Raw genomic sequence first — 25,903 nt, 5'->3', positions numbered from 1 at the left:
TATTTTGATATTTGGTTTTAATGACTGTCATATGAAAAAGATACCTTATAGATATATTTAACTTCAAATGGAAAAAGTGTTTCATCGACTGCTCTTTCAAAATTATGAAAGTAATTTTTCAGTTCCATCCATCAGTTTTACAAAGGCTTTCTTGAAATTCAGCTAGTAAATTTCACTAAGTTGTTCTTGAAAACTAATTAGAATGTGTTGTATTTTTATGGAATTGTAACTCTTTGTTTAGAAGATATTGTAGAAAATTCTTTTCCTAATTTTCAAGTGCACAGATATGAAAATATTCATAGATGACACACATTGATTTTTAGCAACTCAGAAAAGAAAGAAGATCCATCTAATAAGGAAATATGTTTTTCATGACTTCACATGGGTAATGGGTATCATACTGCTTGCTTTCTCAGTGGGTGGGGGAGGGACTAGTGAGAGGGGGAGACCTTGGAATTCAAATTTTTAAAAATGAATGTTAAAGAAAAAAGGTATCCAGTAAGGGCAACAGAGGTCAGCAGTGTCAGATGCTGCAAAGAGGTCAAGGAGGGAAAACTGAGAAAAGGCCATCAAATTTGGCAATTAAGAGAGCATTGGTACTTTTGAAAAGAGCATTTTCACTTGAGGAGTCAAAGATAAGGAGAAAAATAAGGACCTGGAAGCTTGGGAGAGTGGTGGAATCCTCCATTGAAATAGGTAAATTTGGATATAATGAGATCTACAATGTAGACCCAATCCATCCATGCCTGCTCATTCTGTGCTAGTAGGTCACTCTTTACTGAAGAATAAAAAGCAGAGGAGGTTTACTCTCTGGCCTCTGCCCAGTAGTTTCCCACCTGCCTGCATGAGGGCCTCCTGGGACACCCAGGAGGTGATAAGGGAGTGGCTAGGCTATGGGGAATTTAGTCTTTTTTAGCTGTGCCTTGGTTTATAGCCATCCGGAAGGGCCAACACCAGAGGTGGACAGACAGTAGAGGCTTGCAGTGGCAAGGGGCAGAGTGGATGAGTATTAAACTAGGAGAAGGATGAAGGATGATGTGGTATAGTTGTGTTCAAGACAGATCCATGCATAACTGGCCATTGGAGCTGGTGGGATGTGACTGATCTGCCCTCTGATTGGTTGATCTTTTAGGTGTTATGTTGAGACCCTCACTTTGAAGACCATGCTTTACAGCATAGAGCCAAAGAGGGTAACAGCAAATCTTCAGATATTTGAAATCTAGAGAAAAATAGTTATATACAAACGACAGGACACAACTCCCAGGTTCTGTCCATGAGGTGACTGCTAAGTATGACCCAAGCACTGACTGAGCAAAAGGACATATGTTTATATTAAAAGTCTTCAGTATGGGTGCCACATTTTAGGAAGGGTATCGACAGACTGAAGTGATTTCAGAGGAGGGTGACAGAGGTAGCAAGAAGATTAGAAATGTCACATGAGGACTAGTTAAAGGAGCTACTGTGAGAAGAGAGAATTTTGCAGTGGCACATGAGCAGGGCAGCAGGGTGACTGAAGGTCTTTCACATGGAAAAGGGGATTAGATTTATTTTGTCCTAGAGGATAGAACCAAAAGTGAACAGAGATTTAGTGAGGCCAGTTGAAGGCTAATGTAAGGAAAAACGTCCTGACAATTGGTGCTGAGCAATAGCAGAATGAACTGCCTCAGGACTTAGTTAGGGTTAGAGTATTTAATGTGGCTACAAAATGGCCACTTGTTGGAGATGGGGTCCCTGGTTTAGGAAAGGGTTGTACTGGATGACTTCAAAATGTCCTTCTCAAGGGAGAGGTAGAATGTGATAAATTATCTCTTATAAAAGAAGCAAGAAAAAGCTTTTACAGTGTAGGGGAAGGAGGAGGGAGATAAGGGAGAGTGAGTAAATCTTTCATCAGAATAGACTCAAAAAGGCATAACATACACATTCAGTTGGGTATAGAAATATCTTCCTTACCCTACAGTAGGAAGAGAAGGGGAGAGGGATGATAGAAGGGCAAATTGGGGGAGGGGGGAATCAGAAGCAAAACACCTTTGAGGAGGGACAGGGTGAAAGTAGAAAGAGAATAGAATAAAAGGGGGGGGGAGATGGAAAGAGATAAAGTTAGCAATAGTAATTGTGAAAAAACTTTTGAAGCAGGTTTCTCTCGTAAAGGCCATTTTTCCCCGAACATAGAGAGAAGTCAAATTTATAAAAATAAGAACCATTCCTTGATTGATAAATGATCAAAAGATATGATCATTTTTCAGATGAAATAATCAAAGCTATATATAGCCACATGAAAAAAATAGTCCAACTCACTATTGATTGGAGAAATGCAAATTAAAACAATTCTAAGGTACTACCTCATACCTATTAAATTGGCTAATAGGACAGAAAAGGTAAAAAACAAATGCTGGAGGGGATGTAGGGAAAATGAAACATGAATGCACTGTTGGGAGAGTTGTGAATTGATTCAACTATTCTGTAGAGCAATTTGGAACTATGCTGAAAGGGCTATGAGATTATGCATACCCTTCAACCTAGCAATGCCACTGCTGTTACCCTTTTTGGCTGCATGCTATAAATATCTGTATCACAAAAGAGATAAAAAAAAAAAGGAAAAGGATCTATATGTATAAAAATATTCATAGCAGTTCATTTATGGAGGCAAAGAATTAGAAATCGAGGGGATGCCCATCAATTGGGGAATGACCAAGCAAGTAGTGGTATTGTGATTATGATGGAATATTATTGTGGTATAAGAAATGAGGAGCAGGATGCTCTCTCAGAAAAACTGGAGAAGACTTGCATGGCTGAAGCAAAATGAAATGTACTCTGTGTAAAGTAACAGCAATATCATAAGATGATCAGCTGTGAGTGACTTAGCTAAGACAACTCCGAAGGACTTATGATGCAGGATGCTATCCATCCCCATAGAAATAACTGATGGTGTCTGAATATAGATTGAAGCACACTCTTTTTTAGCTTTCTTTATTTTTCTGGAATTTTTTTTTGGTCTGTGTTTACTTTTACAACTTGATTGTTATGGATATGTTTTGTGTGACTGCACATGTGTAGTTTATGGAACTGCTTGCCTTCTCAATGGGGGGAGGGTGGAGAGGGAGGAAGGGAGAGAATTTGGAACTCAAAGTTTTAAAAATGAATGTTAAAAATTGTTTTTACATGTAACAGGAAAAATAAAAATAAAATACCACACAGAAAAAAAACCCACCAAAACAAAAAGTCATTTCTAGCTTGGAAATTCTATGGTTCAATAGAATAAAACCACTATTCACAGTGGGGGAAAATTGAATACTGTTGACAGCTATTTCCCCAATTTCCCAATTGCCCCACCCCACATTCATGATAACTGCAATAAAGGAGACAGGGCAGGGCTGGGATGAATTTCCCAAACTAGTAGATGCCTACTTGTTTAACAGTCAAAATCCTTGAATTGTGGTGACTCTTATTATCTCAGGTAATGGCTTACTTTGGATTTTCTGCTTAATTGAAGTAGGCCAGTTATGTTAGACCTGACTCAGATTTGTTTTCTAAGTCTTTCGTCCCTTACTTTTGTGTAATATTCTTGTTGAGTTTGTGGCTTCTACCAGCCCTTAGCGCTTGGTACAAAAGTTAGATCCTAACTCATGGGGGAAGATTGCTTGACTAGATGGGGAGGTCCCGTATCACAGGATCATAAATCTGGAGCTGGAAGAAGGGAACTTAGCTCGAATTGAGTTCAGCCTAGAAGTCTGAGACACAGAGAGTTCTCTCCATGGCACTTGTAGAAAAAAAGGGAAAAAGAGAAAAGGAAGGTATGGGGAATATTGCACAACCATTCTTTCCCAATCCATGGAAATTCTGACCAAATATTGATTGACTTCTGTCAGATAAAGGCTTCGCTACCGGTATTGCTATGGCTGGCTTACAGTTTATGCATATGGTTTCTCTGTGTTTGTCAGTCCCAAACTGAGCTGACATGCATTTCTGAAAACTGGAAATTATTCATCCAAAAAAAAAAAAAAGCAAGCCTACTCTAGAAAGCAAAACAAAACCCTTTTCAAATGCAAAGTGCTATGCTAGCTGCTTTCATGCCACTCTAATCACAACTACAGTCCTTCCCGTGGAAACCAAGAAAGTGTTTAGAGGAGATGGTAAAGAACTTTTAGGGTTAGGCAGCTCAAGCATATATTATCAAATGCTTCTGCAGGCTTTGGTTCTCAAGAGTTTTTTTATTTTTGCTGTAGGATATTTTCTAATACCTATTCTTCATACAATGTTCTAGTACAGAAGTGAAAAGGTCTTAGAGAACCTGCAGAAGCACTTGATAATATATACTTGGGCTGCATATCACCTAGAAAATGATTTATGGTCTTAACAACAGTCTACAACCCAAGCATTTTAGTATAAAACAAGAATAAAAAGATAGGCTTGTATATGAAGCCAAGAACTTCTATTACATGATTCTGTCTACTTTATAGAACAAACCCAAGGCCCCTGCCAACCTCTCCATCCCCAGCATCTTAGCCATAATATTTGTAGCAGACTGATGGATGTTCTAGGAAGCCATCCAGGTTTTCTGGTTCTCAGTCCAGAGCTCCCTCACTCCTTCATATGTTATGCCTCCCACCCTCCATCATCCCTCAGGACTTCCTGAGAAAGCACAGAAAAGGTGGACAACTTGGAATTAATCTTACATGCTTGGCACTCAGGGTGACTTTGCCTAAAAAAAAGAAGTATTCAGGGGGATGCCCATCAATTGTGGAATGGTTGAACAAGTTGTAGTATAAGAATGTAATGGAATACTATTGTTCCATTAGAAATGATGAGCCAGCAGATTTCAGAAAAACTGGGAAAGATTTACATGACCTGATGCTGAGTGAAGTGAGCAGAATCAGGAGAACGTTGTACATAGTAACAGCAACATTGTATGATGATTATGATAGACTTAGCTCTTCTCAGTAGTGCAGTGATCTAAGACAGTTCCAAAATTCTCATGATGGAAAATTCTACTCACATCCAGAGAAAGAACTGTGAGTTTGAATGCAGATCAAAGCACAATATTTTCTCTTTTTTTTCCTTCCTTGTGGTTTTTCCCTTTTGTTCTGGTTCTTTCACAATGTGACTAATGTGGAAATATGTTTAATATGATTTTATATATAGCTTATATCAGATTGCATGCTGTCTTGAGGAGGGAGGGAGAAAAATTTAGAACTCAAAATCTTACAAAAGTGAATGTTGAAAAATAAAAATAAATAAATAAAATTTTAAGAAAGAATTTTTAAAAAGTATTCAGACTGAACAGTTGTCTAGAAAACATTCTTTGATTTTATGCCAGGCTTTTCAGTATGTTTCAGTTGTTTTCAGTCATGTTTGACTTCATAATCAGCCCCATTTGGAGTTTTCTTGGCAGAGGTGCTGGAGTAGTTTGCCATTTCCTTCTCCAGCTCATTTTATAGATAGATAAGGAAACTGAGGCATACAGGGTTAAGTGACTTGGCCAGGACCACACAGCTAATGAGTATGAGGCTGGATTTGAACTCAGGAAGATGAGTTTTCCTGACTCCAGGCCTGGCACTCTATCCACTGTGCCACCTAACTGCCCTTTCAGTTGTAGGAATGCTATATCTCATTGTCCTGTGTTCCAGCGCATTTAGAAAGTAGGCCTTTCATTTTGATTGTGAGCCAAGTACCTGTTGATTGCCTCATACGCTCTAGCTCTATATTCTTAGCTAGCTAACATTCATGTTAAACTCTATAAGGTTTACACAGTACATTACAAATATTATCTCATTTTATCCTTTTAACAACCCTAGAAGGTAGGTGCTATTATTATCTCCGTTTGACAGATAAGGAAATTGAAGCAGACAGAGGTTAAGAGGGTTGTCCAGGGTTACATAGCTAATAAGTGGGAGACTGGGTTTGAATTCAGATCTTCCAGACTCCAGGTCCAGCACCTTGGTCTCTCCTGTGCCACTGTTACCTTCTTAGTCATGCTTTTGACAGTGGGAGAATTAAGTAAAGGGAGGATATGTTACATGCGGGTAAGCCTTCTCACTTATATATATATATCATTTAATACTGTTCCAAGCACTCTCACATGTAAAATCTGTTTGATGAAAGATTATCCACATTTTATCAGTGAAGTGATTTGGATGTAGCAAAGTTAGGAGATTTGTCCAGATCACAGGTGAGTCTTGCACAGAGCTGGCCAGAGAACATGGGACTCCTAAATATTCTTTCAGTTCTACCCTGCTGCCTCTCCTCAGAAATAGCATTTGCAGAAAGATCCCTCCCCTGCCCAGTCAAGCCTTGGTTTGGAGTGTTCAAGGCTGGATTAAACCCCACCCGGGGCTCCTCCCATGAACTCTCCTCTGGTCTCATAAGTGAATTTGTTACTTCTTGGCTTCAAGAGCAGTTTCAAGGGCCGGAAGAATCAATGAACAGATGTCTGCTGATGAGTAGTTTGGCATTTGCCCAGGGCCGTGGAAAGCTTTGGGAAAATAGTCTGTCTCTCATGGCTGGGAGTGGTTAGAAGACAGACTTCTGCCTCAGCATGCGGTGTCCTCTTGGCTTTGCAGACTCTAGTTGCCTGTGTATATTACCCAGAAGGGTTGGTTAGGATATTGGAAACCTTTTTTCTGAATTGTTAGAGTTGGAATGAGGTTTTGGTACTGGGCAGTTACTGCTCAATGCTATCACTGAGGAAAAGAGAAAAGAATGAGCTGGTGTTTCCTGGAAACTTGAGTCAGTGTGAAAATAGAGCCTGTCCGAGAGCCTGTCCTTATTTAATCTTCTTTGCTGCCAGTCAGGTCATCCTTACTTTTAGCTAAACTCCCCTGCTACAAATAAAGCCCTTTTTCTTTCTAATTTTTCTTTTTGTGGACATAAAGAGGGGAAAGAACAGAGCCACTTTTCTTCTTCCCCAAACTTTATTTATGTCTTTTAAAACTTCATGTAATACACTCAGTCCAGATTGTGCATCCTGTATTGCCCAGGAATATAGAGAAGTTCGAAGACAAATTGATAGTATTGATGAGAATGACTCTCTGCCAAGGTCCTTAGTCATCGCTAGTTAGTGTGTATATGGAAACTCTGGCCCATTGACTGAACTATGAAAGGTTAGTGATAAATGCATACTTCATATGGCTGCCCCAGAGAAGCCAAAGGTCATTTCTGGAAGATACTGAAAGGAGTGAGTCCCTCTTAGAGTTATGAAGGGATGTGAACTTCTGTTAGACAACCAATCTGAGAGGCAGTGAGAGTGGCACTCTGGCATTTTCCTTAAATGTTAGTAAGTTAAAAATAGGATGCATAAAATTCTCAGGTATCCTGTCTTATACTATCCTGACAAGTGGTCATTCAGGCAGTGCTTAAAAGCTCCCAGTGAGACACTACCACCTGAGGCAGCTGATTTTATTTTTTGAGACCCTTAGTAACTATAATGTTTCAAATGTCTGTGGTGTTTTAAGGTTTGCAAAGTATTTTTTTCACTAACAACAACAAAAACCCCTCTCTTCGGGGTACGTATTGGTTTCATTTTGCAGATTAAGGAACTGAGGCATGGAAAGATTAATCTATTTGCCCGTGGTCACATGTCGGAATTGGGATTCAAACCCAAATCTCCAATTCTAGTGATGTTTTAAAGACATCACATATTTGGATGTTTTTCTTTATGTTAATTTAAGAGGAAGTCTTACTTTCTCTAATTTTCTCCCTTGATTGTAGTTATGCTTTTTAGTGAGGGTCAGAACTAGTCTAAGCTGTTTTCCATGTGTCAAGCCCTTCAGATTTTTAAAAGATTATTATAATGTCACAGTCCCAAGTCTTCTTGATTGAGGTCATGCAAATGTAAACTTTTTCACATTTGCTCTTTGCTTTGATCTGACAATAGCTCTGTGAAATGTAAATGGACATTTTATAGGTGAGGAAACTGAAGCTTTTTAAAAAAAAAGTCTTTTTTTTCCTTTTAAATTTATTTTTAGTTTACAACATTCAGTTCCACAAGTTTTTGAGTTCCAAAATTTCTCCCCCTTCTCCTCCCCCTTTCCCCCCAGGTGGCATGTAGTCCAATATAGGTTCTACATATACCTTCACATTAAACATTAGTTAAGTTGTAAAGAAGAATTATAACCAATAGAATGAACCACGAGAAGGAAGGAACAGAACAAAAAAGAGAGAACAAATAGTTTGCTTCAATCTGTCTGCATTCAGACTCTGTGATTCTTTCTCTGGATGTGCATAGCCTTTTCCATCATGAGTCTTTTGGGAGTGTCTCATAACGCTGCATTGCTGAGAAGAGCCCAGTCGATCAGAGTCATCACAGATATAATGTGTCTGTAATTGTGTACAAAGTTCTCCTGGTTCTGTTCTCCTCACTCAACATCAATTTATATAAGTCTCTCCAGGTTATTATGAAGTCCATCTGGTCCTCATTTCTTATAGCACAATAGAATTCCATTACATTTATATACCATGACATATTTAGCCATTCCCCAATTGATGGGCATCCCCTTGATTTCCAGTTCTTTGCCACCACAAAAAGAACTGCTATAAATATTTTTGTACATATGGGTGTTTTCCCACTTGTGTGATCTCTTTGGGATACAGCCCTGGACTTTGCTGGGTCAAAGGGTATGAACATTTTTATAGCCCTTTGAGCATAGTTCCAAATTGTTCTCCAGAATGATTGGATCAGATCACAGCTCCACCAATAATGCATTAGTGAAACTGAAGTTTTTAAAGGCTTTTCTGTGGGAATAGTAATATGGGAAAGCCAAGCAGCCACACCTAGAGAGATAAAAGGGATTCTAAGTAAAATGAGTAAAACAAACTTCTCTTCTTTAGAAATAAGGGTATGGTTAGGAAAGAATATTTCTTCTGTCATATCTTATCTAATCTATATCTGACTCAGACATTTTGTGCTGTTAGAGATCTGCCCTGTGACCCTCACCTGGAAAAGAGGAGAGGAAACACTGGTGGTCTAAACCATTTGACATTCTTCTAGGTGACGGGCCAAGCCTGGTAGACTTCAGGAAGAGTATCTATATCCTTTGGCTTAAAGATTTAGAGAAGTAGTGGTAGTGGTAATAGTAATAGTTCAAAATTTTATAGCACCCACTATGTGCTGTGCTAAACACTTTACAAATATTATCTCATTTGTTCCTCATGACCACTATGGGATGTAGGTGCTATTATTATCCCCATTTTACAGATGAGAAACTGAGGCAAACAGAGGTTAGGTGACTTGCCTAAGGTCAGATAGCTGGTAAATTTCTGGGCCTTATTTGAACTTTGATCTTCTTAGCTCCAGACCTGTCACTAGCCACTGCACCACATCAATGCTCAGATGTGTACTTTGCCCTTTTGTGTAGTACAAATCTTTATTTCCAAATGAAATTTGGAATGGTGGCAGTCAGCTCCTTGTTCCCTGTTTGATCTTTATGAAAAGTTCAGACGTAAGTGGAAATTGTCAGATTAAGAATTTTGTCATCCTGGTGATTATGCAACATGTGGCTTTCATTTTACTTGCCACCAGGACACGATAGAAATACTTATGTTATTGGTGGAGTGGCAACCCCAGGGCCCAGATGGTGCTGAGCTTTTCTGTCAGATGGAAGGTAGCAGTAGGAGATTCAGTAGTACTGAATTAATTAGAAACTGGGGTGGTAGGAGTGGGTTTTTGGTTTGGAAGCACATTTAGAGTTTCTTCTTGGTGGGAGGTGCTTACAGCAAAGTGTGTGCTTGCTGTACTGTGAGCAGCGTGGGAAGCATTATTATTAGGTGATGGCGACTAAGCAATAACTGCACCAAGAAGCAGAATTCAGGTTGTTGCATCATCTCCTTTCAGTGTCCTGTCTTATGGAACAGAGATTCAGCTGCAGAAAAGAAGGGATCAGAACTTTCATACATATCCCACAAAGTTGTGTGATTTGGGGTGGGGAGGGTGGCTAACCTCTGGTTATATATATATCAAATGGGGGTGGTAGTGCAGACCTTCTCCCTCTCTTTCTCTCTCTCTCTCTGTCTCTCTCTCTCTCTTCTTCTCTCTCTCTCTCTCAGTCTCTCTCTTTCTCTGTCTCTCTCTCTCTCACACACACACACGCACACACACGATCCTCTTCTACATTGAATTACTGTCTCACTCTGTTATCACAAGTGTGAAAAAAGAGTTGTACAGATGGAAGAGGATGGGAGGGGAGTGCTCTTGGGAAAGAAGTCTGTAGTCCTGAACTTGAAATAAAAATCAGTTGAGGTGGGGAGTGGTCTTTTACCTTATTAAGCCTGCAGTTTAACTGGGTATAGGAGACACAAACTCAGATGACTTTGCTAAAAATAAAACATACATGCACAGTGAATTCTGATGGGGAAGAGGAAGAAGGTGGAGGTCATTACCACCTGCAGGGGTTTGGGGAAGACTTCATGGAGAAAGGGGCTTTTATAGACAGGGGCGGCTACGCGGTGCAGTGAATAGAGCGCCAGCCCTGCAGTCAGGAGGACCTGAGCTCAAATTCAGCCTCAGACTCTTGACACTTACTAGCTGTATGACCTTGGGCAAGTCACTTAACCCCAATTACCCTGCATTCCCCCCTCCAAAAAGACCAAAAAAAAAAGATAGTCGTTTAACAAACAGAAGCAGGGAGAATATTCCAGATAAAGGAATACAGCTTATATAAGGGATTTTTTTTTTAACTGGAGCATAGGGCTAATGAAGAAGAATAAAAGATAAGGCTGGAAAGGTAGGATGGCACCAGATTATACAGGGCTTTGAATGCCTAGTTAAGTAGTTTGTACTTTAATTGAGCTATGCAGTAGGGAGTCATTGAAGAGTCTTGAGCAGAATTCTGAATATCTGCTGTTGGAAGAAGATGCTAGATACTATAAACCTGTAACATAAGGCACAAACCCCGTCCTCAAGAGGCTTCCCAGCTTTTGTATAGAGACAAGCTAGACACAGGTGTACACATGAATAGACAACAAATACATGCAAAGAAGTGGTATAGATGACCAAATCTGCAGGCATCCAGATGCAGGAGAGCTCACTGTGGGGGACTGGGGTCTCACAAGGAAGGGCGTGGGGCAGATGAGCTTGAATTGGACCTTGAAGGTTAAGTTGGCTTTAGATGATAAGTGGAGGGGAGAGGGAGGAGAACATGGTCCTTAGAGAATGGAGTGAGTCAGGAATGCTCATTCGTGTTCCCCCGAGACTGGAGTGGCAGTGGGGAAAGCTTTTATGGGGGAATAAAGGCAGATAAATTTGAAGTGGCGAACGGGGATCAGATTGTAGATGGACTTGAATGTTGTGCATCTCTCATGTTGTTTTCTTTTTTCCTTTTTGTCTTTCTGAACCACTTGGCTAATTAGATAACTGTCAAGTCCAGTAGTTTTTAATTTTGCAGCTCACCCTATGTTCCCCATTTTTCCTTTTGGGTCGTCAAGTACCTGTACTCTTGTAGCACACACTGTTTTGGGCTTCCTTCTTGTCCTGAATACCAAAGGCCTATTAATTGACCCTATGAATACTTTTGTAATAACTTGTCCTTTGGGCAATTTTGTGTTCATCTAGCATGCTTGGAGCAAAGAAATACTTAGTCTCAGAGGAGTGATGACTTTGTTCCCACAAAAGAATGATGTAGCTGAAAACCAGGACCCCCAGATACAATCTCAAAAAAAAGGTCACTTTTCCCCTTGTACAACAGTTGTTTAGCTCCCTTCAGTACTGGACGCTATTACTTCTGCCTCATAGAGAAGAAGAAGAAGAAGAAAGCACTGTTAGCTTCCTCCTGTCTTTGTCTTATAGCTTATTTTTCATTGTTTTTGGATCTTTATTTATGTATCATTTTAATCAGAGCAAAACAGCTATTGAACTTTTGACAGGCTTTAGAAGTGATACTTCAGAAAGGAAGTAGACTGGTTCAGGGTCAGTTGATTGGGTTGAAGGGAGTTACCAAAGTCATTCTTATCTACAAAAGTGAGGAAGCTAAGAGGAAGCGTGAGTCTGAGCAAGTGCGGAGAGCAGGCCATTGAGTGCAGGGCTGCCAGCTGAGCCAGACTGACCATGGGTGACGTGGAGAAGGGCAAGAAAATCTTCGTGCAGAAATGCGCCCAGTGCCACATGGTGGAGAAGGGGGGCAAGCACAAGACCGGCCTCAACCTACACGGGCTCTTTGGCCGCAAGACCGGCCAGTCCCCCAGCTTCTCCTACACGGACACCATCAAGAACAAAGGTATCACCTGGGGCGAGGACATGCTCATGGAGTACCTGGAGAACCCCAAGAAGTACATCCCTGGCACCAAGATGATCTTCGCGGGCATCAAGAAGAAGGCGGAGCGGGTGGACTTGATAGCCTATCTCAAGAAGGCCACCAATGAGTGACCCACTGCCTTATTTATTGGGAGGAGAGGTCTCGGAGGTTCCCTTTTTTACATGTATCATAACTACCCTATTTATTTAAAGTATTTTCATCCACCAGAGAATTCTGATCATGAATGGCTGTTCAGATGTTGTCCAGCAGTCCCAATAAAGGAATGGTCTTCCTCACAGCCAAAAAAAAAAAAGTGAGGAAGCTGGAGTCAGTGTTGTACAGCTGAAAAAAATGATTGTTGTAGGAACTGAGTTCAAATCCTGTCTGTCATTTACTACCTGCATTGCCTTGGGAAAGATATTCAACTTTTTTGGGTCTCAGTTTCTGTAAAATGAAGAGGTTAGATTAGATGAGGTCCCTTCTAGTTATAAATCTATAATCCTATGTAAAATACTATATAGGGTTATATGGAGCTTTTAAGGTGTTTGAGAACACTCTATGAATATTAATTTCCCTCTTCTTCCTTTAAGAACTTCAGTGTGGGAAGGGAACTACAGGGAGTGCCACACTGACCTTTTACCTTGCAGGGATATTTGGATATTCGCTGTCCCTAAGCTATGAAAAGGCCAGCATATTTTGGGTGCCATGAGGTAATGAATCTCCCTGTTTCTCAGTTTTCCTAGTTCATTATTGAGGTCTAGATCTGTCTCCACATCACTACTGGAATTAGGTTCCCCCAGAGGGCAATGACAAGTGTGCCTAGGAAACCTGGAAGAAGGGGTACAAACTGCTTACCCTTTCTGGGCAGGGGTTAAAGGACAATAGTGATCTGAGCTTGTAGAGGTAGAGCTGTCTTGCCCAAGATAATATACCCAAACATTGTAATCCCCAGATGCTAAGGTGTTTCATTTTGAATGACACTGTGACCATGACAATTTGCAGTGGAAGAAGGATTCTTTTTTTTTTTTAATTTGTTTACTTTTAATTTACAAGATTCAATTCCACAATTCCTTGAGTTTCAAATTTTGTCGCCCTTGCTCCCCTCCCCCCCATGTCAGCCAGCATACAATCAAGTATAGGATCTGCAAATACTTTCACATTAGACATTAGTCAGGTTATAAAGATGGATTGTATCAGATGGAATGAAAAATGGTAAGGAGGAAATAAAACCAAACAAGAAAAAAGATCAGGTAGTTTGCTTCAATCTGGATTCAAACTCCCATATGTACAAAAATATTTATAGCAGCTCCTGACTCCAGGGCCAGTGCTCTATTCACTCTGCCATCTAGCTGCCCCTTCACATCTCTTTATATATATAGACTTTATACTCTTATTTTTTAAAAAATAATTTAAAACATATTACTTTGAACTTAGAGGATTATATATGAAAAGATGCATACCCCACTTTTTAAAAATTGCATAGTAAATTAAACATGTTACTTTCAAAGCTGTCCTGCTTGTCTGTGCTTCCTTTTGAATTTGCTTCAAACTTCTATGAATTTTTAAAAATGTTTTCAGTGGCCCCCATTTTTTGAGATCACTATTACCAGACGTGCTTTCCCTCCTAGTTTCTTCTCCAAAAAAGAAAAAGAAAAAAAAAACTATAGCAAATAAATAAAGGCAAGCAAAACAAAGCCAAATGGTGGCCACGACCAAAATTATGTGTCTCTTTCTATACCTTGAGTTCCTCACCTCTCAAGGAGGCAGGTTAACATGAACATGTTTCATTATAGTTCCTTTGGAGATATAGTTGACTATTACTTTGATCAAAGTTCTTAAGTCTTTAAAAAATTTTGTTTTAGTGTTATATAAATTGCTGTTCTGTTAACTTTACTTTCTATGATTTCATACATGTTTTGGAAACATTTTCCAAAATAGTTTAATCATTTCTTTTTTTAGGGCAGGCACAATTTTTATTATTGAAAAACACAAATGATTAAAAGGAAACACTTGATATAATTCTTTTCAGTAATTTGGAATGTGTGTATTCACACTACATCTGAGATACATGTAAAATGAAATTTTTGGAAACATAATAGGATATCATTTCCAGCCATTTCTCAGTGGAGGTGTGAGGGGGTGTGGGAGAAGCTTCCTAAACTATTCTTATAGCAAAGGTTGTAATATATAAATTGCACGAGGTTGTATTTACTTTGTTTTTTTTCCCAAGTGTTATAAAGCTCTCCTCTTCTGATTTGAAATATTTATTTCTGAACAAAGCTCTGAGGAAATGCCAAGTCTTTAGGCACAATGTTCCATAGGAATATTAACTGACAAGCCTCTGAGTGTGTGTTATGACTGACATAATGATAAAATACACTGCCTGATGGAGGCAGAAAATGTTCACATTAATACTTGTGCCATTATGAAACAACGTAGATGATGCAGTGTCACTGCCATAAGGAAACTGGTCTGCCTTTAATCTGGAACTAAGAAAACCCTAAGTTTTCTTGAAAACATGAAACAAAGTGAACTGTGAACATTCTTTCTTGAGAGGAGGAATAAGAGGCATTGAACAAAGGAGAGTTACAAGTATTTCCACCAAAGATGGATGTGGATTTCATCATTTTGTCTGAGGATGATTGGTGTTGTAGGCAGGCAGCCATTCATAGTACCATTACTGACCTGCAGCAGTAAATTGCTTCAAAACAGACCACTAGTATCCTGAGAAGGCAATACTTTCTCCATAAAATTGCATTGTTTGGGAGAGCATTTTTGTATGCAAATAACCAGAATGAATTTATTTTCCAATTGGGAAATAATATAGTAATCATTCCATCATCAGTCTTACAAATATCGACAAAAAACACAAAAAACTCAGAATGACATCAAACACTTAAACATTAGTAGGAGTAGCTATGTAATTAGGGCAAAGGGGAGTTTGACCACAGTTGTGAGGTCTGCAAATAGATTGCTCCAACTAAAGTGGAATGTTTTTATCTTTCCTTGACAGTGTGATTAATCTCCCTTTGGAGGAAAACTGGATGTCTTTGTGACCTTGGTGGGGGGGGGGGGTTTACCTATTATTCCACCTGCTTTAAATTATCTTATTAAACCTTTTAACTGTTATTCATGTATCTCCCTTCCCACCCCTACCACAATGTGGGTGGAGTCCTCAGAGTCCCCCTCAAATCCAAGCCAAATGATGAGATGATTACAGAGATACGTAAGTTTACCTATTTCTCAAGCCAGGACTTTCAGGGATGCACCAAACTAGCCAGTCTTGTGACTCAAAGCCAGATTCTTCATCTTGAGTAAGGCTCCTTGGATTCTTATCCTCCAGCAATAATCTGGTCATGTAGGTTATTAAACCCACAGTTATCTCTTCATTCAGAGTCCTGGTCATTTTTGGCCTCCCCCCCACGCTGATCTTTGAGGTTCAGAGGATTGGTTCTTTAGGGCTCTCTATCTCATCTCAGAACATAATGCTAGGGCCTGTGGAGTGCCCTGATCTGGGAATTGCCTGCCCTGCCATTCCCAATGTCTTCCTGGTTTTACAATGTGGATTCCCAATCACCCAATAACTTTTTTGTATGAACATTGCACTCTTGTCTGTGGATATAGAATCTTGCAGGTTCTGTGTGTCTCTGGTCCATCTCTTGTCAGCTTTCTTCTTGTTTTCCTGCACTGGCACTAGCATTTCTGGCAGAACCCTCTTCCTTTGACCTGTTGGCTTCTAGCTGACTTTTTCTATAGTTCTAGGGTAGAGGAGGTAACTTTCTATAGTTTCTCATTGGTACTTTTTTTTAGGTTTTTGCTGGAATAGCTATCTTGGACCTGGGTTGCTTGCCTCCATTTAAAGCAGTCATTTTGGCAGGGAATAACTATTTACTCATTTTTAAACTAGTTTGGGTTTTAAAACCTGTTTGGTCTGTTTCATAGTATTGTTGCAGATTTAGTGATGACAATGAAGGTCAGAGTATTTTGAAAAGGAAGAATGTAAATGTTGCATTGAATGTAAGGTAAAGTAGTATTATCAGCAAGAGACAAAAGAAGACTCATACAGACATAATTAATACCTTTACTAATACTAATACCTTTTTCATTACCCCTGGAAAAATCAGGATTATGCCTGTAAATTCCATGTCTGACTTGGGAGGGTTTAAGGATTTGGCCCAGTGGGACAGATCTCTCTGTCCTTGTCTGGATTGTATAATTTGGATATATGTAAATATACAAACATATCTATCCATGTATAGATATAGATATATAGATGTTTATACACACATGTGGTGCAGAAAGAGCCCAGCTATAGAAAAACATCCAATTAAATTCAATAAGTATTTATTGAACATTTTAACTCAGTTCAATAAAATGAATTTTGTCAACTTATTCTCATTGAATTTGGCTTGAGGAGGGAATGACATACACACTAAATAGGGTATCTCACCCTACAAGAGAGTAGGGGGGAAAGGGATGAGAGGGGGGATGATGGAAGGGAGGACAGGCTGGGGGGGAGGGAATTTGGAAGCACCCACTTTTGAAAAGGTATGGGATCAAAGTAGAGAATAGAACAAGTGGGAGGTGGGATAGGAGGGAGGGAAATATAGTCAGTCTTTTACAATATATCTACTATGTTAATGTTTTGTATTAGCTACACATGTACACTCTATACTGAACTGCTTATCTTCCCAGTAAGGGTGGGTGACAAGGGAGGAAGGGAATGAATCTGGAATTCAAAGTTTTAAAATCAAGGGTTTAAAATTTTATATATATACTATTACTAATACTATTTTACATGTAATTGGGAAAGAAGAAATACAGGCACTGGGGCATAGAGATCCACCATGCCCTACTGGAAAAGTTGAAGGGGATATGGGAGAAGATATGGGAAAGAGCAGATCGGAGGAGGGGATATCCTGTGGGGTTGCTATTTTGGGGTGGTGGGTAGGAGAAAAACGGGGAGAAAGTTTGTAATTCAAAATCTGGTAGAAATTAATGATGTAAATCAGAAGTTAATAAAGCATTTGAAAAATGAAAAAAAACGAATTTTGCAAGGCATTGTGCCAGATGAGATGCAAAGTTCAGGTAAGAAAGACATGTTTTTTGACCTCATGGAGCATACGGCCTAGTAGAGAGATATGGTTTATGCTAGTTTAAAAAAAAAATCATTGTTGCTTTAAAAGGATGTAAACCAGCTGTTGTGTGAGGTCCAGAAGGAGGCAGAAGGGAAGCGAATATTGGTATTTTTCTAATTCCAGTTTTTATATATTCAAATTTAGGAAAGCTTCATTGCAGGGAATTGAACTTTAAAAGATGGGTAAGAATTCAATAGGTAGAAAGGTGAAGAAGGGCATTTTGGCAATAGGTAACCGAGCAAAAACACAATCATGAAAGTGCAGAGTATTTGTGGATGATAAATGATAAATAATCTACTTCATTTAAAGTGTAGAGTATATGGGAAAGAATGGTATGATTTTTCTGGAGCATAGTAAATTTTATTTACAATCTCATTTTGAAGCAGCAAGTATATTTTGGACTTAAATATATTACCTGTTCACATCTTACCTAATCTCTAACCCTTTGCCTTCTTTTAGGGAATTCTATCCATTTTATTAGGATATTCATGGGTATTTTTCCAGTCCCAATTTTTTTGTATTCAAAACACTAAGCACCATTCCTAAATATCTAATGTTTCATGTGTGTGGGTGTGTTTTCTCTCTCTCGCTCTCTCTCTCTCTACACACACACACACACACACACACACACACACACACATTTGTGTACATACACATATACAAATATACGTTTTTAACATAACCTCCCTACCTTCTCTCCTTTTCTGGATAAGAGTTTTGCTTTGGGATTTATAAAGAAAAAGAATGATATGAAAAAGATCAAGAAGGTATTGACAGAATTTGGTTACTAATTGCATATTAGAAGAGAAGGAAGACACAAAGCACCAGTTTTTCAAATATTGGAGATTATGTATCTGATGAAGCCACAGATAGAAATGACTAAGTCAGGAGGGACAGCATATTTTGAAGGAAAAGTATAATAAGTTTAGTTTTGCACATGATTAAATTTGAGGTGCTCATGGGACATACTGGTCAATACAGTTATCTCTTCCACATTGCAACTTTCTCCATCACTGTTTCAACATATCACTGATTGGCATAAGAAATTAAATGGGAATTTTTTGGGAGTTTTGCAGAGGCTGCAGATGACACACAAAGGCCAGTAGACACAGAAAGGTCTAGAAACTCAGAAATGCATAAAATATATGTATATTACATGATATCAACATATTTTACCTTTTAATGCCACAATAATTCAGATTTCTTCTCTGGTATGAAAGGAGTCAAAAATTTTTACAAGGATTTTCTAGATTGCAGGGGCACAGTGCCCCTAACCCCTGTGATGTGGCAGGGACAACTGTATATCCAGTGGGTGATTTTGGATGCAGGTCTGGAGCTTAGGTTTCCTGTCCATCCTTGGAAGAGAGATTGGGACTGGAGATATAAATTTGAAAGTCAGTAGTTTAAAGGTGATAGTTGAAGTTACAAGAATAAATGAGGTTGCCAAGGGAGAAAATGTAGAGAAATCCTGTCCTCCTTCCCCTATATCTTAGTTTATTTAATAAGGTTTTAAGAGAGCATCTTTTTCTGATTAATTCAAGTCACCTAGACCAGATGAACTACACCGTCAAGCTCTGAAATACTGGCAGCTGTGACTGCTCAGTCAGTGTGATATTGGAGAGATTATGGAAAACACAGAATGGAGAAGGGCAGATGTCCTGATTTTCAAAAGAAAATAAAAGAACAGACTTTGTAGACCAGTGAACTTGACTCTGATTCCTGGGATAGTTTTAAAAAGAATCATTAAGGAGATGATTATTGAACATTAAGCAAAGGAAGCAGTGAATACTAGGCTTCAATGACAGTTAGTGCTAGACCATCCTTATTTCCTTTTTTGGAAAGGATTACTAACCTGGGAGATCAGAGGAATGCTGTAGATATAGTTTACCTAGATTTTTATAAAGATTTGATAAATTATCTCATTTTTGTGGAAAAGATGTAGAGATGTAGACTATACGAATATGGTACTGGTTGAATTAAAGGCAGCTAGGTGGCACAGTAGGCAGAGTGCCAGGCCTGGAGTAAGGAAGACTCATCTTCAAATCCAGCCTCACTTACTGGCTGTGTGGCCCTGGGTAAGTGACTTACCCTTGTTTGCGGCAGTTTCCTCATCTGTAAAATGAGCTAGAGGAGGAAACAGCAAACCATTCCAGTATCTTTGAAAAACCCAGCTGGGGTCACAAAGTGCTGGATGACTGAAATAACTGAGCAATAATGCTGGCGGAATAAGTGGACTCAACATGTCTCTCAGTGTCAATGTTGTAGAATACCTCTGAGGCCTTTGGGCATCTCTGCTTAGCCCTGTTTTATTTATCCAAGTCACTGATAAAAATGTTAAAGGTTTATTAGATGACATGCTTATCATATTTACAGAGAATAAAAGCAGCTGACATTGATGCAGCATTTTGAGATTTTGCATAGTGTTTACATATAATTACCTTAATTGGTCTTCACAGCAATCCTGTGCATGCTTATTATGCCCATTTTATAGATTAGGAAACCAGGGACACAAAGCTAGGAGGCATAGCTAACACGCTGTATGGCAGAATCAGCAGCCAGTCACTTTGGATCAGGATCCAAAAGGTCCCCATAATTCAGGGTTCAAGCAAATAAGATGAAATTCATTAGGAATAAATGTAAAGTCTTACACTGATGGACTATGGACTGGGGCTGTAATTTCATCCATGTTTGGAGCTCCTGTTAAGGGATAGATGTTTATAAAGCACCTGCTCTGTGCCAGGCTAATTTGAATATAGAAGACCTAACTTCAAATCCTGGCCCTGCTGTTTATTTCTCTGTAAAATGAAGGAAGTGGATAGATTACTCTTAATTTCCCTTCCATCTCCAAATCTTAGGAAGATATATCATAGATTAATAGACCATTCAAATTAAAAAGAACTTCAGATATTATTTAGCCCAATTCCCTCATTTTTCAATAGAGGAACCTTATAACTTACTCAAGGTGCCCCAAGTCTTGAGTCACAGAATCAGTATTAGAACACGTCTGATTCAGACCCACTACTTTCTTGTGCCTCATTGCAGTCTGGAAGGGCAGAGATCGGCAGATCTATACACCCAGCCTCCTCCCATCCAGTCTTTTTGGTTGTTCTTGTGAGTTTGGGATTGCACCTGTTTCCATTTCAGTTGCCTTTGTGACATCTTGCTAAATTAAAAATGAGTAATAATTATGAGTTTGTTTCTAGGAAAGATGGGCTCAAATAAAAGCTGAGTCCTCTGTTCTTAGATTGTTAATTAATATGTTTAATTATCACATTTCAGGGTAAGGGGGTGGAGCCAGAGGGTAGGAAATAAAAGCTTTTCAAAACTAATGACTATCAGAAAAACACTTGTTTCACAATTTGGTTGTTGAGCTTGCTGTAAAATCTTCAAATGAGAGTGGAGACTAAAAATAGCCTCCTTGTTAGGCTCTGGTGTACTTGCTAAGCAGGCTACCTCTTTGAACCCAATTGTTAAACAGGAGGAGGTGGGGAAACACAACCTTGAGCTCCTGCTGTCAGTGTGTTTCTACCATTAGAGCTGTAGGAAAAGTTGTCAAATGGATAAAATGGAGTGTTACTCTCTAAAATGGGGGAGAGAACCTTTGCACGCTGCAACAGTGTGTGTGTTTGTGTGTGCATGCGCGCGCGTGCATGTGTGTGATGCATGCATGCATGTGCCCAGTTGACCTTAGTGGATCTGAAATATAGTAGTAGAGTAGAATCCTTGCATGACACAGCTGAGGCGTGTTCAGATTTGGATATACCTTGAGTTAAATCAAGACCCCAGAAGCATAACCAGTTAATAGAAAAAGTGTTGGTCTTTCCCTTGACCTCCTGTTTATTAAAAGAGATTCCATAGTACCTTAAAAATCAGACACCATTTCTGTGGTTTGCAGTTAATTCTACGTTCTCCAGGGATTGATTAGTGAGGTTTCAGACCTGATCTGATTCTGCTTCTAGGTCTCCTGTTCGTTATCTGTGTGTCCTTGAACAGTTCACTTCATCTCTTTGGCCTTCATTTTTCTAATCTGTAGAGTCTTCGAAGACATGGAACTGGACAGTCTTTAAGATCTTTCCCAGCAGTAACATTTGATTTTCTTCCTTTTGGCTGTTTTCATGCTCTTGAAAGAGGGAAGAAGGAGAGAGATGGAGATGTGTATAATGTAGTTCAGTGGAGTTGGAAAAGAGAAGAGAAGCAAATGGAGAAAAAACCTCAAACCTATTTATTTTGCTGCTTTTCAGCACTTCCAAGGAAAGATTTGGTGGGAAAAGAGGTTAAAATGAATGAGAATTGAAAAATTTGGGGTCCTCTGAATTTTTAATGATCTTTCCTCTGTTATTATTTCCCTATGACCCACACATAAAGTAGGCTCTCCGAAGGCCATTTCTTTTTACATGATGCTAAAATAATTGCTTGCCTTTTTTCCTCCTCTTTAGAGCAGAAATTTTGACATTTGCCAGCATTACTGAGAAAAGGTCACTTAACCACCAGGCTTTTTCTCCTCATAAGTTTGCTCTGATTTTTACCTTTAGCTCTTGAATATTGAAATTTGGATTAACCACATTGTGAATTATCTGTAGCAAATACTGCATCTGAACTGGCATTTTACTGTTCACAGGCTTGTTTTCACCTGCCTTTTCTTGACGTTGATCACTGCTTAGGGAATAACAACTTATTTTCTCTATCAGCCAGATGGAATTGGAAAAATGTTCTGGGGAAGAAGCCCATGGGTAAATTAGCCTAAGGTCAGTCTCACATATACTGCTTGGGTAGGTTTCTCTAGTTAGTCTTCAGCCTGCAATTCAAATTGTTTCGGTGTAAGAAAAAACAAATTTGTTTCTTAGTGAATAGGTTTGGTTTCTGCCATTGTTCTGTCTTACTCTATAGCCAAGATTTGTTTTCAGGCCTCTGGGTTTCCTAGTTTTCTTAGCAAAATTATAGTCCCTCTGAAGAGGAACTAGACTTTCCCTCTTTCCAGTTTCTTAACTCTTGTCAGAGGACTTCTCCTGAGCAGCTGTTCTCAACTGTTCTCTTCTTTTGGGGAAAGCATGTTGGGAAAATTAACCCTTTTTATTCCCTGGTTCTCTTCCTTTCCTCTGATGAGAGTAAGGTCTGACAAAACCCAATGCATCTCAAAACCAAAGAATTAATTTTCAGATTGTCTGTGCCATCCAGTTCCCTATCTATTCTTGTGGATAATTATCCACAAGATTTCATTATATTTAGTTTTTGTAGGATATAATGATGGGCTTTTAGCACTCTGTTTCAGCTTTCTTTCTTCCCAGTTTCTCAGGATAGACAGTCATTTCAGAGGTTGACTGGAGGGTTTAACAAGAGCCTATCCAGAATAGAGTGTATCTTGCCCTGAATTTCTTGGTAAAGTAGTTAACTAGATATAGCCTCTGGTTCTGATGTGCACCAAAAGTCCTCTTAATTTACAATAGAGGTTAGTAAGAATCTCTTTAGCATTGAGGAATCATCTAACTTTGAGCCACAATCATTTGATTTTGGAAGGTGGGGAAAGAAACCATAAGATTGTCTTCTTGATGTTAACTAATGAGACACAGTGGTTGTGGAAGCAATTCAAAGAGTAGAAGGGATAGGGAAATGGGATTTGGAAGAAGTGATTTAGTCCTCTTCTGGAAGAGGAGGTGTGGCAGAAGAGCCCATTCAAATCTCCCAAATCCTGGAATCTAGGTCACATGTAGTAAGAGGTAGGGAAACTAAAAAAATAGAGAAGGATGTTTGCAAACATATTCACATTGTTTAGCTATGGGACTTGAATTGCATATAGGTGATGATTTATTTGATGTGATTTTAGGAACAATAAGATACCTTTCTATCTGGGTCATCTGCAGAATACCTCTCCATACTAGCTGATTTCTGATACTTTTTTTTTCCCTGATACTTTTTGAATGTAACGTGAAGGCTTTTATTTACCTGTGAGCTAACACAAACTACAAATACCCTTGGGAGAGCAATTTGCATCACCCTAGGGTGTAAGCCTTTCCTGAGAGCAAAATTCGATCAGGAGACAAAGGAGAAATCAGGGAAAGAACTGGAATACCCAAAAAGGGCAGAGAGAAAGTGGATAGAATGGGGAGGCAGGGCACTCCAGATGTAAACTTTGACCTGTTTTATGATTTTGCCAAGTCCATTACTGATTGGATGGGCTAATACATTCTAAATTTTAACTGATAGGGGGGGGGTGTGGAGGAAGGGTCTACAGAGTGTTAATTGAGTGCTTAATGATGCCATCTGCTCACCAAGCAGTTGAGATTGGAAAATAAATGTGGTATTTCTGACTGGATTTGGAAGATGATGAAAAAGATAACAGGACAAAGCTGATGAACAGCTAGGAATTGGCCCCAAGTGAATCCTAAAGTTAGCCTCCCTTCAGCAGAGAGGGGAGGGAGGAGGGTCTGAGGGCTGTTATGATCTGTTTGTACTATGGGAGGGGAGTGAGAATGCAGTATCCAGCACTTAGTACAGTGCATGGCATGGAATAGGGGCTTAATAAATATATATTGATTAATTGAATATGGATAGTAACCCCCAGTCAACTAATACATGAGTCATTTCTTTGCTCTGAATTGAATTATGGTATTTAAAAATTTTGAGGGCACAGGCATTGCAGATTTTTTTTCCTCTTTGTGTTAGACCATCATACTGATGTTAACATTTATCTGCATTTCCTTACTAGATATTGGATGAGGTTGGTTTAAAAAAAAAAAAAAGGAAGCAAAGTCACAAATCCCATAGTAGGTATATTCAGAATGAGCCAGGCCAATAAGAGTTCCTCCTGTTCTGGGCAGGAATCAGTTTTACATCTCTACCAAGCTCATTTTATTTTAAAATTTGTTTTATTATCACTTTATTATTAGTTAAGAGTTTTTAACTAAAAATCAACTTCTAGCTAAAACAGTCCTGGGGACTGAAATACATTTCAGCTCTCCCACTTGAATTTTAATTTCCCACTCCATTCCAGAAACCAAAGGAATTCATATGTAGTTATCATTTGATACTACATATCACTTAAGGAGATGAGTGTTTTCCATCCTATTGGGCAGGAACTCTGTAGTTACTTTGATCTAGAGTCTCCTTTGTATTGGTATTCCATTTACCAGCACTAATAGCCACTCCTTCTCTTCCTGTTTAAGGCTTGCTCCTGTCTTTCTGTTAATCCTTCATTGAGAGGAACAAAGCCCTGCACTGAAGTGACTTGCCAAATTTTTATAGCTAGTCAGGCGGCTAAACCAAGATGACCTATCCTGGGTATCCTGATCCATCATCACTGAATTTGAATCCTGTTGCATTGTATAGCCTCATATCTTTCACTGATTAGAAGTCACATATGGAGCACACTGTGTTCACACTTTGTTCACCCTTTCTCATTCCAGCAGCCACTGATTTATCCTAGGATCCTGCCTTCCCTTGTATCCTAGTGAGGGTGAGCTTCAAAAATGGCTTAATTATCTCTGTTCCAAGGAAAGTATGGTATAATAGCATGAGACCATCTCTTCCCTGCCATATTTTAGAAAACATGATTCTTAGGAACTATTTGGTTCCCTGACTTCTGCAATGTTGTTTGTCTCCACTGCCATTGTTTTTCTTTCTGCTTTAGACTTCCTTTGTTGGAGTATCAGAGTAGTATTTGTTCCATAAAAGGACTCTAATAGCTACCTTCTTTTTTTCTATTTCTGAAAACAGTTTGTGGAGCATAGTGGGATGGTTTTTAAAAAAATGTTTGATGGAATTTGCTTGTAAATCTGTCTGGGCCAGATTATTTATTTGGTGAGTTAACTTGTGTTATTTTTTTAAAGTGCTTTTACTTACATAATTTGATTTGATCCTTAAAATAACCCTTTAAGGTATGTACAACAGTGATTACTAATCCCATTTTATACTTGAGGAAACTAAAGGCCCAGTGAGTTCTAGTCTTGACCCTTTGACTAGCTAAGTGACTATGGGAAAGTCTCCTTACCTCGATGGGCCTCAGTTTCCTCAAGTGTAAAATTGGAAAATAAGCAAAAGTCTATTTAAAAATTTTAAGTTTCACATTCTTCCTCCTTTAGAACCCTGTTCAGCTTGGGTAGATCTGAAACTACCTCTTACCTCAGTCTCAGTCATTTGCTACCTTTTGGTGAGGTAATTTCTTTTCTCTGAAAACATCTTCCCTGACTCAAGAAGGTAGAAGGAAAAAAATCTTGCATAAAAAAAAGCCTACATGGCTCAAGGAGAGCCCCTTTAAAGCAGTATTGGTCATACCGTGGGTAGGTGTGTGGCACAATGAATAGAGCACCAGCCCTGGAGTCAGGAGGACCTGAGTTCAAATTCAGCCTCAGACACTTAACACTTACTAGCTATGTGAGGGGATGAGGCAGGTCAATTGGGGTTATGTGATTTGCCCAAGGTCACATGGATAGTTTTGTGTTAAGTGTCTGAGGCCAGATTTGAACTCAGGTCCTCCTGACTCCAGGGCTGGTACTCTATTCACTGTGCCACCTAGCCTCCCCAGCTTCCCTTTTTTATCAGTGAATATGT

At 39.1% G+C, this 25,903-nt stretch overlaps 2 protein-coding genes across 4 annotated transcripts in view; both read left to right on the top strand.

Moving 5' to 3' along the window:
* The window catches only part of MAP2K1 (mitogen-activated protein kinase kinase 1), a 119,516-nt gene that overhangs the window by 69,226 nt on the left and 24,387 nt on the right, over positions 1–25,903 (top strand). The window lies entirely within an intron of this gene.
* On the top strand, positions 9,415–15,243 carry LOC138169103 (cytochrome c-like). Its single transcript, XM_069098240.1, has one exon. It carries the CDS (start codon positions 12,035–12,037, stop codon positions 12,350–12,352), a length of 318 nt encoding a protein of 105 aa, XP_068954341.1. The 5' UTR covers positions 9,415–12,034; the 3' UTR covers positions 12,353–15,243.

The sequence above is a fragment of the Petaurus breviceps genome, unplaced genomic scaffold (assembly GCF_028583685.1).
Source record: "Petaurus breviceps papuanus isolate PSGF00001 unplaced genomic scaffold, PetGlider_PUasm1.0 37, whole genome shotgun sequence".
Lineage (NCBI taxonomy): Eukaryota > Metazoa > Chordata > Mammalia > Diprotodontia > Petauridae > Petaurus > Petaurus breviceps.
The sequence above is the reverse complement of the archived record's forward strand: the minus strand, read 5'-3'. Positions and strand labels throughout refer to the sequence as shown.